We start from the raw sequence: 17185 nt of genomic DNA, 5'->3' as shown, positions 1-17185 counted from the left end.
TTGGTGTTGCTGATGTTGAGTGCAAGGTCATTGTTGTGACATCACTTGATCAAACTATTTTGCTCCTGTTCGCTTCCTCATCACCATCTGAGATGCTGCCAGTGACAGTGGTGTCACTGGTAAATGTATAGATGGCATTTGAATTGTACCTAGCAACACAGTCATAAGGGTAGAGAGAACAGAGTAGTGAGCTAAGCAGATTCCTTGAGGCCGTCTATGTTGGCCTGTAGATCATTGCCTGAGCTTTGCTTGGTACACCTGCTCCCACAGTTAATGCACCTCTATTAGTGGATTCTCATTTTGGATTTATTTTCTCTTCTTATCCAAGGTAGTTATATAGCTGTCTTTAAACCTCTATTTTCTGCAATTATTCTCATTTGAGTTGCAGTCCCTAACCTCCTTGGTTTGTTGGTGTCAGCTAATTAAAGATCTTTTGGAGTCTTTCAATTGAATGTTTGATTTGAGCCAGCAGGAGAGTTTTCTATAGAACCTTGCTTCCTGAAGCCATGATACTTTCTTAAACACAGTCTGTCTGTCTGAATGATTTGATCCAGTCTACTCCATGGTCACTGGTGTACAGTTATTACTGAAAATTATGATAGACAATTGGACCAACATCTCTACTGGGTATTCAAGAGTTTGCAATGTCTTAAGTTCTTAGTTATTTCATAATTTTGCAGAGCAGTCAGAACTTTGTAACAATGGAAGATGTCCAGAAAGGTAAATGCATTTCCCACTGGTTTTCAGTGCTTGTAGGGGGTTAAAATATTTTGTAATCTCTTATTGTTTGCACCAATATTAAAAAAAACTGATAAAAAACTGCTTGGTTTATTCTAGATGCTGTTATTCATGAGAATTTCAGACTGTTCCTGAGCTCCATGCCTACTAATACCTTTCCTGTAACGGTTTTACAGAATTCAGTCAAGGTAACACATACTGAAGATTTCAGATAAATATTGTTATAAAACTAAATTTCCAGAGTAGACCCACATTATTTATGAAGTTATTCAATTACAAATTTGTTATTTTATACTGTATATTTTCTGATAACTGGCTAATTCCATTAATTCACAGAATGCATGCAGTTTAAGTTCTGCATTCTATTCTTTTCTATTTGTTCTCAGGATGTATACATTGCTGACAATGTCAGCATTTATTGTCCACCTCTAATGAGGGAACACTCATGATACAACCATGTTGGTGGGTCTAGAGACACAAGTAGGGCCAGACTGGGTGAAGATGGAAAAATTCCTTCCGTTAAGCGTAAATTATTGAACTATAAGGATGTTTCACAGATGCTATTTTTTATAACTGAACTTTATATTCTCAGCTATCTTGGTGGAATTCCAACATGTGACTCTGGCTTAGTGGCTAGGAACTTGGGTTGATAGTGCAGTTTTTTAGCCACTATGCTGCTACACCCTGATGGTCTATCAATGCTCAGGGCTCAGAGCATATATATCTCAGCAACTGTTCTTTATGCTCTACTTTTTAAAAAATGGCTCCATTGATGGTAATGGAACAACATTTCAGAAGCGAAATGTGAAATGCAAACAAACTGTACAGTATGTGTATATTTAGCAGGTGTGATTAACAGTGAACTTCCACTCTGGAATGTTTCAGTAATTTATCCTTAATGGCTGCCCATGAATATATTATCAACTTCACTGAGGGTTTGGTTGCTCCCACCCAACCTAATTTTCCTCTGTGTGAAGTAAGATGACAGGATAAATGCACAGATTTCAGTGAAAATTATATTTCATGATGGTTGTTTAAGGAGAATATTTTGCACTTACACAAGAGTTTCCCCATTTTCCTAAGCTAGGCAGGTAGTTAAACTCTAGTCCTGATGTAGTTGCAGTTTGAAGGTGGTTTTATTATTCACCAATGCACTGCAGCACTCAAGGAGCTGAGTAAAAAGACAATACTTCTCAGTGTTCTCATGAATGATTGACTTGTCAAAGAATGAATGAATATACAAGTGATTATATAATTGCCGATTAATGTCGAAGGTTAATTGCTTAACAATGCAATAATAAGTAATCAACAACAGCTGTAAATTTAAAATTTAGTAATGAGATCCAGTAGCCGGAAATAAAGTAGCAAACCAAATCAGGGGTGACGTAACAAAGTAGTTATTACATTTGTCTACTGGTTTCTAGAACCATAATTTTAAAATTGAACTAACTATTAGATCAGATAATGGACCAGAATTGTTGATTCTACGCTGGAATACCAGCAGCATGTTTACTTGATCCAGATATGGAGGTCCAACCTTGCTGGATCTTGACATGCAGAACTCCAGCATGGGACCACAGTCCCCATCTATAGTTTGTAAAGATTGTAAGTGACGTTTAATATTTTTAACATATCACAACCATGACTAAAAATGAAATAAATAATCAGAATTACTGGGACAGATTTTATGTTATTTTATTTCCTGTGTTAATAATAAAATATATCTTTTTGTCTTCTGGTATGCCAAGTATTGAGTTAAGCAGCATGTGCTTGAAAATTCACAAATAGTCTTCAGGTCCACTAGATGGTGCATTTCACCACAGTTCTAATATAAAATATAGTGAATCATCATGTATGTTTTAGGCACTCTTTCTGAACCTTCTATAAGTCTGGCATGTGGTTAGCACCATCTGTTCTCTGGCCCACTGAGAAGACATAGTTTTTTCCATGGATGGACCTCATCTGTGGATGACTAAGCTGCAGTGCTGAGCTTTCTTCTCTCTACCAGATGACTCTGGAGTGTAAGCACTGTGATGTTCAGCTACCTGTAACCCAGCATTAATTTCACATCATTCCAAGCTCCCTCCTTCTACCAATCCTTGTATCGTTAAACTCAAATAGTGCAGTTTGATAGTGGGAATAATAATTCAACACTGCAAAATTATGACAGCTATATACAATTAATACATTTAAAGCAATGTATTTTCTAAATCACAAACAAGAGAACATTTGTAGATACTGGCAATCCAAGTAACACACACAAAATGCTGGAAGAATTCAGCAGACCAGGCAGCAGCTATGTACAGTCGACGTTTTGGGTTGCCTGGCCTGCTGAGTCCCTCCATCATTTTGTGTGTACTGTTTTATTTTCTAAATGTATTTTGAAACTTAATATGTGTGTATTTCAGCTGAATTTGTCTATTTTCTGCAACTAAAAGCTCTAATTTATGCCTAAAATACTCAGAACTGACAGAGCACAGTGTTATTAGAAAAGCTTCAGACTCTGGGCCAGTGACCACTATTTTGCTTGCAGTGACCACTATAGAAAACTATTAGTTGGAACTCATGAGGCATGCTAAAGGATTGGAATGATATTTAGGTTCACTGGAATCTGAAATGGAAGTTCTAGTCATTTTAACTCTTAATTTCAGACTTTACAGTACTCATTGGCAATTTTACTGATTAGTTGAGGAGGTATGCAGTTAATTCTTGAAACAAATTTTCTGTAGAAGGTGAGTCTATTTTTTTGCTCCCAAATTTAATTGCCTAGAAAGTAGATTGAGCAGAGTTACATAGGACTTTGTCTAGTGCTCGAGAACAAAGGTGCTGGTGGAATCAGCACTAAAATGTAACAAATTATTGCTGTGGCAGTAAGTTGGCTCAGTCCCTCCCTCCTTCTGAACATTGCTCGTCTGACTGAAGGATCAACCTTTTGCAGGGTCTACTGCAGCAATGAAACAGTTAAGGTGATTTTAGTGCCACGTGGCCATTGTAGAATGTGCCACCAAAGCCATATGCAATGGCTACCTAGGTGGACTGATGTTGGATGAGTTGAGGCAAAAGGTGCAACCACTTATTGCTGAGGAACATTAACTCATAGCTGCTACCAGGGCAGTGTGATGACTCTGTGCCATTATTGGGGACTGGTAGCATCTGCTCCATATATCGACAAACCACTCAGATACTTTGACTTCCCTCATCAAACCCAACTCACAAATTCCTCCATGCCTTCAAGCAAAATGGTGGTTGCTGGTCTAGAGTCAGAAGCTTCTCATATGAAATCAGTTATTGTATTGCAGGCTCTGGAAGTCTCAAATGCAGGAAACAGCCACCATTTAACAGTCTGCTGTGATCTTCATTTAAAGAGCAGATTTTTTGTCATAGGATACTATACATAGCAGCTCTAAGCACCATAATAGATTGCTGACTTACTTCCTAAAGTATGCCAATGGTACTGAAACATAAACAATTAGTGTTTTTACTAATTTTGGGGAATAGTTTAATGACTGTCTCAGTAGTCATGTTGCTAGAAGTGTGAGTTCAAGCTAGATGTCATAGAGAGGACCGTGGACTTCAAAGTTAAAAGTAAATTTATTATCAAAGTACCTATGTAACCACATACTACCCTTCAGGCATTCACAGTAAATACAAAGAACCACAATAAAATCAATGAAAAATGGCACTCAAGATGGACAAACAACCAATGTGCAAAAGACAAAAAATTGTGCAAATACAAAATTAAAGAGAAACAAAATAATAATGATAATTTTTTTAAAAATCAATAAATATCAAGAACATAATTAGAGAGTCCTTGAAAGTGAGTCCATTGGTTATAGGAACAGTTCAGTGTGGGTCCTGATGCTCCTGTACCTCCTTCCTGATGGCAGCAGTGAGAGGAGAGCATGGTGTTGATAGTGGGGGTCCTTGATGATGGATGTTGCTTCCCTAAGACAGCACTCCTTGGGGATGTGTTTATTGGTGGGGAGGGCTTTACCTGTGAAGGACTGGACTTCATCAACTATTTTTGTAGGATTTTCTGTTCAAGGACATTGGTGTTTCCATTCCAGGCGTGATGCAACCAGTCAACATTCTCTCCATCATGCAGCGATAGAAGTTTGTTAAAGTTATAGATGTGATGCCAAACCTTCACAAGCTTCTAAGAAAGTAGAGGTGGTACCATGCTTTATTTATAATGGTACTTATGTGCTGGACCAAAGACATATTCTTTGAAATGATAACCCCCAAAGAATTTAAAGTTGATGATCCTCTCCACCTCTGATCCCCTGATGAGGACTAGCTCATGGATCTCTGGTTTCCTTCTCCTGTAGTCAATAATCACTTAGGGCTGGAGGCTCAGAATGTATGATTATGAAGAACCTATCTCAAAACAGATTTCGTAGATATTATATTATCTTGACTGCTTTGAGGCTTAGCAGACATCACTGAGTGATGTGAAATTCTGCATGATGATGTGCACTAGGCTTGGGCTGCTCTCACTGTGGAGATCAGTCACTGTCCACCTTTTATGTCTTGTCACAGATATCACCTTGCCTGCTGAGTTTTTCTATATTTTTTCTGTTTTTCTTCACTGTTGATTTCTTGGCTGCATGTTCATTGGAGGCAGCTGCAGTCAATCTCTGATATACATCTCAGAATGCTGCTTCTTGCAGTGTAATGATATTAAGTTTATCCATTCTAGAATCCAAAACCTTGCGGTATTAGCTGTCTATAAGTGCTTTCACTTTAGGAAAATTATATTATCACTATCTACAATTAAATATTAATTTACTTAGTTAATTCAATCCCTTTTCTGAAGGGGTTTAGCTGTCAGTCACTTATTTCGAGTAGTGGGTAGTTGGGTTATGTGACTGGTGGGAGAGCTAGCATGGACCAACTGGACTAAAAGAGTCCTTTGTCATGAGGAAAATATAAGAAATATAAGTTTTTGAGATAAGACATTACAGGAATATGCCAGCAGTGTGATTTTTTTTCCACAGTCCAGGCTGCACTAAATGTGTCAAGTACTCTACTGAAATTTAGAATTCCTTCATGGATGAAATGGGCTTTGTTTTACGAAGGATCAAATAGCTATTGATCATTATAAGAATACTCTCACAGTCACATGCAAGTTTCCTAAGGATTTCTACAGCCTTCAGGAGTCCACTTTGCCAGATATATTCAGTGGGTAGAATTGCTCCAAGACAGACAAAGGCTGAATTTTGTGGCTGACTCCCCAGTTCATGTCCCCTTCCTATGGTACATCACTTCATTGAGAACCACAGCAATACCAGGACAAATACTGTAAAAGGCTGACTGCCTGCTCAGAGTGAGGTTCTGTTGTTCATGTCTCTGGGAGCATGATACAGTTAACATCAGTAAGAATGGAAAATCTGTAGTTATCACCCTGCATGTCCCATACCCTCAGCACAGAACAGTGCAATCTCTGTCCAAAGAAAACCCAGTTGTAGATGAGCTGCTAGAGGGCCAGGAGACTCAAAGAGAGGAGGGAGGACCAGTGGAAGAAAGAGGATGAAGATGAATACAAGCAGATGGTACAGCTTCTTAATAACATTATAGATTCCCAATAATATTAGGAGCTAGATCCTACAGCTTTGCACAGGATGGAGAGTGGGGAATTAATATTAGGCTGAACTGGTTGGGATTCCATAATCAGAATAAGATGTTGCAAATCCTGCAATTGAATGGGAAAGTACTATCAGAAAGTGGTTGGTGGAGATCAGGAACAAATAAAGGAGTCATGAAGAAAATTATCTCTACAGAAGATATGGTGAAGATATATTTGGTGGTGGAAACCTATTGAATTGTTTGAAGTTATGGAGAGTAACCATTGAGTTCAGTGGTTCGGTTTGAAGGTGACAACATGGAATATCTTGTCCTAACACTGTGTGGAAAGAGAAGGCTGATGGAAGAAATGTGAGAATCAGAAGTAACATAGTTAAGTGTGCTGCCAACAATTGTAAAGGGAAAAGCATCATTAAGCAGCATTCTGTGTGTGTCAAAGCAGGAAACATCCTGGTGAATCTTCACTCTCTCTTGAATAACTACAGTCTTCCTATAGTGTGGCAACTAGAACTACATAAATACTCTAAGTGGAGTCCAAAGAATGCTTTGTAAATTGGCAAAATACCATTCCAACTCTTGTATTTGACACTATAATTAATAAAAATAAGCATGTTGTATGCCTTCTTCACCAGCTTATCTACCACTTTAAGGGAATTATGAATCTCAACACTGCAAGCTTTCTTTTTATCAAATTTCCTTAGAGCTATTATTTACAGAGCTTATGCGAGTAGCATGTATGCTTCTTTCTTCCTCACCACAGCAGCCCCAAGCTCCTCTATTGCAACCCTCATCTTGCAGCTATTTGTCTGCCATGGTGAATGTACATTGAGGGGATATATATATCTGTTCAGTGGGTGTTAGTGGCAAACCATTAACATTCGATTGAATTTTAGAGTGCTTCCTCAAGGAAATGTGCAGCAAGTAACAATGCATGTTTGGGTTGTAAAGCACAATTTTACTGTAGCCAATATCACAATCTTTTTAGAGAGATACAGTGTTTAGCACGCCAAAAATGAATATAATTTTCAAGAAAAATATATTGTAAAACAAAATCTCAAGGAAAATAGGCAAATGGCATAATTGTAATATGTAGCTAGCTACTGCTGGGGAAAAAAAATTGGGCCATTATTCCAGTTTATCTTTTACTGTTTTCTGCTTGACATAAAGAATCATTAGCATGTGATTTGGCTGTGCCTCACTGACAAGAAAAGCCTCTCTTGTACTATTAATTAATTTTAATATATTATAATTATTATTTTCTCTGTTTACTCAATTTAAAACTTAACTTTCAACAGGTTCTAATGATTTTGGGATAGTTAACTAACAAATTAGTGGCTAAGTTAAAGAGGGTGAGTAACTTAAATTGCTGGATTCTTCAGGTCACCAATGAACCGCCAAAAGGAATTCGTGCTAACATCCGGCGAGCTTTCACAGAGATTACTTCCACTTTCTTTGAGGAGCATGTCTTGGGAAGAAAGTGGAGGAGGCTTATTGTTGGTATTTGTTTCTTCCATGCTGTGGTTCAGGTAAGTCCAGTTTAGTTGTTTGCCAGCTTATATTTGCCTTCAGGGAAGAAATATGTTAGCATGCTGTTGGGTATATTGGACTCAACCTGAATTTTATTTGTTCTACGCTTGTGAAATCATATGGAAGCTCCAAGATGAATTCCAGCTGGATGAACTGCTGACCATGGCATCTCCCTTCTTGTATAAAACATCATAGGTGATTCATTTCTGCAAGAGTTCCAGTGGAGGTCAAGCATTTGCACAACATTTCAAGCACAGCAACATGCACCCAAGCAGATATCTCCCTTAAGGTACAGTGGGAAAGTACATATAGTGAATCAATACTCTGAAAGGCAGTGCTAGGCAGGGTATATGGGTAATTACAAGCAATCAAGGCTTGATTATTAAATAACCTTTCTACCAAATACACTTATTGATTATGGCTGATTGGATCTTAAATTTAAATATAAAAAAATCTAAGATACAGTTCTGGGCGTGTGACTCTTCTACACTTGTCCCTCCCCATTGATCCCCTCCTAGCACATATCCCTGCCAAATCTGGCTACTGTGCTTCACCCCTTGAATTCATTACTACAGATCTGAAAGAAATTGCAGTGAACAAAGCAGAGTCAGATGGCTTTAAAAAGGTGACGTCAGACACTGTACTCACACATTATGATCTACATCATCCAGTTAAACTTGCCTGTTGATGCCTTGCCTTATCGTACAGGTGCAGTTAGGTAACGTTATGAGTGATGAAAGTGAACACCGTATAACCTTTGCATCACATTCCCTTATCATTGCAGATTGACATAGAGGTCTTGAGTCTGGTTTGGGTGTAAAATGTTTCAACTAGCACTTGTATAGGAGAAATTTTACCCTCATCATCAACAACTAGTGTCCGTTTTCAATCCACAGAAGAGTGTTCCAATAACAGCAGCAGCATGAATGCAGAGCTGGGCTGTTTCTTGGAGGATTCAATTACAAGACTAAATTCAAGAGGATGGCTAATCATGGAAAAGGAAGTACCTTAAAAGCTAACAAAAGAGGGCACTTCTGTTGACATATTCTCCCTAATGCAAATCCCAAGTCTTCCTATTACAACAGAGATAATCCACAGAGAAACCAGAAAAGACCCCACATTGTCTCAGGTCTACATGGCAACACAAAACAGCTGGAATATGCTGTAGAAACTCTAGTTCACCCATTTTTACTAGTGATGGGATAAACTTGCCCTTGACAGAGGTTGCCTTATGCGGGGACTAAGAGTTGTTGTACCATCTGAGCTAAGAGCTGAAGTGTTGGAGCAGCTACATTGCCAGTCATCTAGGCATAATCAAAATGAAAGTGTTGCCTTGAAGGTTTGTCCGGTGCGCTGGATAGATCAGCAGATCAAGCAGCTCATCATGCCCTGTTCAGGATGCCAACACGTCCAGAAGATGTCAAGAGAAGCAGCTCTCCGTCCCTGGGAATGACCTGCATTGCCCTGGCAGAAGATTGATGTAGTTTTTTTTCACATCATTCATGTGCACAAAATTTCTTGGTAGTAGTGGATGCAGTTACAAAATGGCCAGACGTATTCCCAATAGCCTCCACTACAGTCTCGCACATTGTTGACGTGCTGAGATGCCTTTTCTCAAGGACTGGTGTTCCTAAACACTTAGTCAGTGTCAATGAATTGCAGTTTGTTGTGGAACAGTTTCAGTCATTCTTGAAAGTGAATGGAGCAAGACATATTACATCTGCACTCTACCACCTGGCTACAAATGGCTTGATGGATAGGTTTGTCCAGAATCTAAAGAATGCACTGTGAGCATTGTCAGCAGGACCCACCACAGTAACACTGAATCAGAAGCTTGCCAATTTTATCCTTGCATTTTGCAATGCAGTGCACTTGTGACACCTGTGTAGCACCAGTCTTAACATGTTTGACTAGTTGTCACACTCTTGATAAAATCAAATTACACTAGGTACTAATAGACCATCAGAAGGTTCTAGGTATCAGAAGGAGGCGGTGAATAGAAACCACACACTTCTGGAAAGAAGGTTTTTTAATAAAAAAAACATGTGTAAAATATTTACATGACCAAGAATAATTCAAAATTAAAACATTCCGTCTAAGTTCCACATCTTAGATATCAACAAAACCAAAAACAATAACTATTGTTACTCCAATTTCTCTAATTAGATCTAGTGTTATTCCCCATTTTAAAGTTTACAGACTAAACTTTCCTTTTTACTTATCCCTAGTTAGTTAGAAAACCAAATATAATTCCTATTCTCAATTATTATAGTTAACATCAATTTCAGTTCCAGGCAATATATCTACGTTTAAATTCAAATTCATAAGTTATGTATACACAGTTTAACTCCTTTCATGACAATTCTCCAACATTACAATTCTTAAACAAAGTAAATCTCATTCAGTAACTTATTAAAGTCTTTGCAAAAATAATCAGTTCTTGCAAAGAATCAAATTCAAATTCTTCGATTGAAAGTAAACTTATATATCCAACTGTATTAAATCCTCTGTGTCATTGCACATTTCATTCCTGCACTGGTTCTTCATCTTGGGTGACTTGCCATCTTGTTTCTTGGATTCGTTGGAATGAAATAGTTTATCATCCACAGAAATCAATTCACAAACTTGTACCAAAACTTGACCAAATGCCTTGGTATGATTTTACAGAACTAATTCCTGAATACACAGTAGGGATTTTGAACACTGGTCTCTGCTGATATTGTCTTGTTAAAGCTTCTGCATGTTATAGCTGTAGCTTCAATGAATCTTTTATTGGTATTGTCTTTCTTCCAGGGGTTTCAGCCTGAGGGTTTCAAGTTAGTAGGGTAAAGATACTCACTACTAATTCCACTCTTAACAGTTCACGTCTTCAGCTTCTAATCATTGCTGTTTCTTTCCTTGTCCGTCCTGTGTCCAGCCCTACCCTGCCCTCACATAGCATTTTTTTTCAAGTTCTTTTTTTAAATCTGTAAACCTAGTTTACATCACTCCGCAAGTAGAACTTTCTAACTTTACAACTTTGGTTTTAATTAACCTGGTTAGACACTCTACAACCAAAAACTCACCAGCCAAGGGTCATCCCTTGTGCTGACATTTGGATCACCTCAAACCCAATCTCAGAAGAGTATGCAAGACAAACAGATGAGACAAATTTTGGACTCCTTAGAAAGGAAATTCCATGTTTTCTTCCTGGACGATGCACTACAGAGATTATCAAAAGTGGTTATTTGGCAAGATTAAGGACAAAACTGGAGCACTCTTCTACACAGTAGAGATTGTGTCTGATGTAATTTGGAGATGATGCACTAATCAATTGAGGAAAGCAGTGTAAAATGTTGGAGAAGAAGGGTGTCTAGAGCTGTCAGAACCACTTCTTGAAGAACTAGAATCTACTCTCACAACCACTATGTGGAAGGCCCCAGAACCTGAGATTGTTTCACAGTCATAACTCTCACCTGCCAAGCAGAATGACTCCCCCCATCCCCTTTACAGGAAAGACATTATCGCACAAGAGTAAGAATTCCTCCACAGTGTTTAAATCTTTCGGCCTGAATCATGGGTTATATGTCAAAATACATGAATGGTATACATCATCATGCCACCACATCACATGTGTGCGCCTCGCTATAAGTAAAAACAAAACTAAGATTCTCATTCCTGACTCCATGTTTTCTTTCAATTAGTTTTATGTTTTAGAGTCACAAAACAAACAATGGCCACAACTGTACCATAGATTTGTTTAAATTCAAATTAAGATGCAATCAATCACAATAAATACAGAAGAATTTGGCATCAAAGTGATTTAATAATAAAGCCTCAGTTGTTTGTGGTTACCCAAATACCCTGCTTAGCACTGCCCTGGAGAGTAATGATTTAATATAGCATTCTTAGCCCTTCAGTCCAAGAAGTCACAGGTGCATATCCATTGTGCTTTAAAAGAGGAATCTGCTTGGCTGCATGTTGCTGTACTTGAAACCTGGAGCAAACGTTTCACTCCACTGGAATTCATGCAGAAATTAATCCCCTTCAGCATGATGTTTAAAAAGCTGTTTGTCAGGCAACTGGTAGCCAAGTAGAGCAAGTGGTCCAGACATTCAGTGTTGATGTGTACTCACCCTGGATGGTACAGTAAGTGTTGCCAGTACCAACTTCATGTGCTGAGACATAACCTGCATCCAACAGTCCCTTTCTGCATCTCCTGTTGAATGTAAAGTAAGCTGCAGTGTTCCCTTCTCCAGGAAGGGAAGAGCTATGCAACCAGACTCAAGGTAGCAGTTTGTTATGTCCAGATGCTCCATTTTCTCTGGCACCTAGATAAACTTGTTTCCTGTCCTTCTCAGTTCTGATGAAAGATCTTTGACCTGAAGTGTTTCTCTTTCTACAGATGTTGCCTGGCTTGTTGAATATTTCCAGCATTTTCTGCTTTTATTTAAATTTTCATCATCTGTAGTTTGTTTTAGACTTACATTGTTAGATAGACTACCTGACATGAAAGTCTGATGTATTGTAGGAAAGGAAGAAGTTTGGTCCATTGGGTTGGAACATCTGTTATGAGTTCAGTGATAGTGATCGTGAATGTGCTCTCCTCAATTTAAACCTCTATTGTCAAGGAGGAAGAGTACCATGGGATGCTCTTGTTTATATCACTGGTAAGCTATTGAATGTTTCTGTTATCACTCTAATTTCATCAGTAGTTTGTGAATATGAGACTATTTTCATTCATATAGAGTTTATCAACTGTCTTCTGTGATAGAAAAACAAACAAAAAATTGTTAAAAATACCTAGTAGCAACTATGGAGGCAGAAATCAATTATTGTTGCATTGTAGCCCATCATCAGAACTTGTTTAAGGTTCTGATAAGAATGCTTCAACTTGAGATGTTAATTCTGTTTCACACATCAAAGATGCCTCTTGACCAGAATGTTTTCCAGAGTTTCTGTTTTTATTTTAGATTTCCAACATCTATTCCAGTATGCTATTTTGACTTAGAATTTTACATTAATTTGCATGACCACATGAATTATGCAATAAGATATGTTTTTTTTTTGCATCCAGAATATTCATGCATGGTAGAAGATAATTGACCATGTAGAAGAGTTATTTTGTTTTTAATTTGCATGGAAGTTCTAACATCTAATGTCTAATTGCTTTAATTCCCCTATTTAGGTGAGATCACTTATGGAGGTCGAGTTACAGATGCTTGGGACCAACGCTGCCTGCGTACCATCTTAAAGCGATTCTTCTCGCCCAATATTTTAGTAGCTGACTATAAATATTCATTATCAGGCAAGTGAACATTTAGAACTAATAATGTATCTATACAAATTATAATAACTTTATTATTTATTTTATGCTATTTTAGATTAAATTATGGTGATGGAGGCCAATCATGTCAACCACAGGAAATCTTTGCAAGGGTTCCTCAGGGTAATGTCCTATAGCTGACTATCATCAGCTGCCTCATTAAATACTTCAATTGAAAGGCCAGAAGTAGGAATATTTGCTAATGATTCCACAATGTTCAGCACAGTTTTTGAATCCTCTGATAATGAAGCAATCACAAACAGTTGCAGCATAACCTGGACAATCTCCAAGCTTAAGTTGGCTTGTGTCAAGTAATATTGGCATCACAAAACTGTCATGCAATGACAATGTCCAAAAACGGAAAATTGAGCCTTTGATATTCAAAAATATTATCAACACTGAATTTCCATTGTCACTATCTTGGAGGGGTTACCATTTACTAGAAAGTTAACTGGCATCAACTAGCTCTCCAAAGCATGTCCGCCATCTCATGTCAGGAGTGGAATGTTCTCCACTTGCCTGAATTACTTCATCTTTAAAAACACTCAAGAAGCTTGACACTATGCAGGACATAGAACCTGCTTGGTAGGCACCCCATCTGAAACCTTTCACTCACTCAACCACTAACACACAGTGGCAGCTGTTTGTTGCATTTACAGAATACACTGTAGTAACTAATAACACTTCCTAGTCAGCAACTGCCAAACACACAACCTCTAGTGCCTAGTAGGGCACAGGCAATTGCATGAGAACACAATCACCTGGAAATGCCCTTCAAGCGACACACTATCCTGACTTGGAAAAATATCATTTTTCCTTTATTGTCACTGGATAAACATTCTAAAATTCCCTCCCTGCAGTAATGTGACTGTATAATTCACAAAGGCAGCTTACCACCACCTTCTCAAGGATGATTAGGAATGGACAATTGAAATGCAGATTCAACCTGCAATGTCTGTGTCCCTTAATGAAAAAATTGTGTTGTTATCAACTTGACCATAAGTTGTGCATTTTTAATATCATAAATATATTAATTTAAAAACTGAACTGTATCTCTTGAGATTTCAGTAGTGCATAGGAAAATAACTGAATGCTGAACTCACAATATAATTGTTCCTCGTAAACATTTTCCATCAAAATAATGGAGCATAAATTCTGATACTGTGCATCTAGCAGCAGAAATATAATGAAGGAACCCAGAATTCATCAAGATCCATTATCTAAGCTGAACAACTGGGTCTAAAAAAGGGGTAAAACCATTCTTCCAAATGAATCCAACATTTATTTTGGACCTCAAAAACCCTTGAAATTGACAAAAAATTGATTATGGTTTAACAGATTGCTAAGAAATATAAAGTGATTCTTCCTTCACTTTGTTATGTGTAACAAACCAGCATCAATTTTCTTTTTCATTTCTAGCCACACTGCAGTGTGGATGTACTGCATCTAATAGATTTTCCAGAGTCTCATTTGAACGCTTCACAAAACAGTACAACTCCCTTCCCTTGTGACTACTAAAGTACAATAACATCTTTACTTTCATGAGACCTAATGTATTTGTTAACTTTTTTCTTGCCTAATCAACATTCTTTAAAAAGTTACTTGCCTGGAAATCCAATTGTTCTGACAGTGTCACCCACTCCAATGTGTATTTGAACTGCTTTGCTTGTTGTCTCTTGCACATGTCTATGTGTCACCATATTATGTCAAGCATTCAGTATTCAAAATCACAGTATCATAGAACATAGATTATAGAAATTTACAGCACATTACAGTCCCTTCAGCCCACAATGTTGTGCCAACTATGTAACCTATTCTAGAGATTGCCTAGAATTTCCCTAGCGCACAGCCCTCTATTTTTCTAAGCAATTCTGGCACTTAGCAATTGAGCAATATGTCATTTAGCAGTTCTGGCACTACAGTGTATCACAGTACTTTTCACTCCTAAGAAGCTTGAAAATAATCAACAATTCAAACATACAAGGATATTTTATCAAATAAGAGTATACTGAGGGGTAGTATTCTTCCTGCGGCTTACTTCCACAGAGGCAATCACCTTCAGAGAAGGTACATCTTAAACATTGTAACATCAGAGGAAGACTCCACCTACTGTCTAGTGGAGTGACACACAGTTCATGTGGCTGCAACTAATTCTTCCTTTTCCCCAGTTTAATCTTTGAATTTTTAACTTTTATTTGTCGGATCTTAGAGGGGAATAGTTGTTATTATGTCACCATCTTTAAGAAGTGGAAAGCAGCTTCCTGAATCCAGCAATGGAAAGGGGAAAAAAATCAGCGTATGCCGGCTTGGACAGAGCATCTAGGATGTTCATTGATGGTTCTCAACAGGAAAATAGACAACAACACGGTAAAACTTGATGCTACCTCATCTGAGATTAAGTCGTTACGAGAGTTTTCAATTTGTGCAGGAAAATATTATTTTCCTGAATTCTGAACTTAAAGAGACAAAGCGTCAAATAGTGGATATTTCAGACCACTTGGAGAAGTCTCAGCACAAGATTATCGATTTGGAAGCAAGATCTCATCAGCATAATATTCAAATTGTTGGACTGAAGGAAGGATCTGAGAGTGGGGATTTATTGGACTATTTTGCTAACTTGTTTCAATCTCTGTTTCTGGATATTTTACCTCAACCTCCCGATATCGAAAGAGTGGATAGAATTTTCACTTCGAAATCTCGGGATCCGAATAAACCAAGGTCAGTTTTGGTCTGCTTCCTTCATTTCAAAGTTAAAGACCAAATCATAAAATATGCAAGGAAACAGAGTTTTTAAATTTAAGGGTTCCAAGATTCGTTTTTATGAAGATTATCCACGGGAAGTTATGGACCTGCTGTCTAAATTTGTTCCAACCATGAAGATAGCCTATGATAAGGGACTATTCCCATCAATTCAATATCCAGCCCGATTAAAATTGTTTCCCAAAGATTTGACTCCATGTGTTTATCTGGACCCCAAAGAGGCATTGGACTATGTTAACTGTATTTCGCTTGTAGCCGAGGTTTGAATGGTTTTAGGTCTGCTGAATAATTTTTATTTTAGAAAGATGATAAGCTTTGAAGATTTCTGATTTGCTTAAGATGTCCTTTGATCGATCAATCATTTAAAGAAGATGTGAACATTTTGATGTGAATGATGAACGACTTTTCCAAAATCTGTTTGGTTACTGAGCGAATTAACACAACGGACAGATTGTTTGACTATTTCTTTTTATCCTCCTTTTTTTCCATTAATTAAGTGATAGTTTTCATAGTTCATAAGGACTTTTTCTTATATATATAGATAGATAGATAGTTGGGAGTGCTTAGTAGATAGATACTTAGTTTTTTTTCTAAAAACGGTTTTTCATTGGGGGCGCAAGTTAAATGGAAAATGGTGCTGATTTTACTTCATCAGAGATTACATAGGCATTTTTCTCTTTGTTTAATTTATTGTTTTGGCATTTTTGGAGATTGTTTCTGCATTCTCCAGCTGGTTTTTTAAGGATTAAGTATGAACATTTTTTTCTCTGAACTTTTATGCTGGATATAGGAAGCCAGATGTTGTAGAGCAATACTGCACAGTACAAGCCGTTTGGCCAAGGTGTCCTGCTCACCTTTCAATCTTCTCCATGATCAATCTAATGCTTCCGTCCTGTAGAGAATTCCATTCGTCTTTCATTATGAGCCTATCTAGGAGTCTCTCAAAAGTCCTTACTGTGTCTGCCTCTATGACTACCCATAGCAGATCTTTCCATGTACCCACTGGTCTATGACTGAAAAAAAACATCTCTGAGATCCCTATACCTTCCTCTAATCACCGTAAAATTGTGCCCTCTTGTATTAGCCGTTTCTGCTGGGAATCCATTCCATGTTTTAATGATTATTCAGCCTCACCAGTGTCCATTGTTCCTGAACAATAATACTCTGTGAATCAATGGAAGACATCAAAGTAAATTGATATTTAAATTGCATATATATTAGTTAGAAGCAAGGCCTGTAAGTGGGCAGAAGAACCAGTTAACATGACTTGAT

The 17185-nt window shown here is 37.7% G+C and overlaps 1 protein-coding gene across 1 annotated transcript in view; it reads left to right on the top strand.

The window, feature by feature from the left end:
• dnah6 (dynein, axonemal, heavy chain 6) overlaps positions 1 to 17185 on the top strand; it is a 351317-nt gene that overhangs the window by 289869 nt on the left and 44263 nt on the right. The window contains exons 66-69 of the mRNA XM_059974878.1: positions 838 to 926; positions 7701 to 7847; positions 12359 to 12497; positions 13016 to 13135. Of these exons, the coding sequence (XP_059830861.1) occupies positions 838 to 926; positions 7701 to 7847; positions 12359 to 12497; positions 13016 to 13135 (495 nt within the window). The remainder of the gene's footprint in view (positions 1 to 837; positions 927 to 7700; positions 7848 to 12358; positions 12498 to 13015; positions 13136 to 17185) is intronic.

Source organism: Hypanus sabinus, chromosome 7, assembly GCF_030144855.1.
Source record: "Hypanus sabinus isolate sHypSab1 chromosome 7, sHypSab1.hap1, whole genome shotgun sequence".
Taxonomy (NCBI): domain Eukaryota; kingdom Metazoa; phylum Chordata; class Chondrichthyes; order Myliobatiformes; family Dasyatidae; genus Hypanus; species Hypanus sabinus.
Note: the sequence above shows the minus strand (reverse complement) of the source record. Positions and strands in the feature narration are given on the sequence as shown.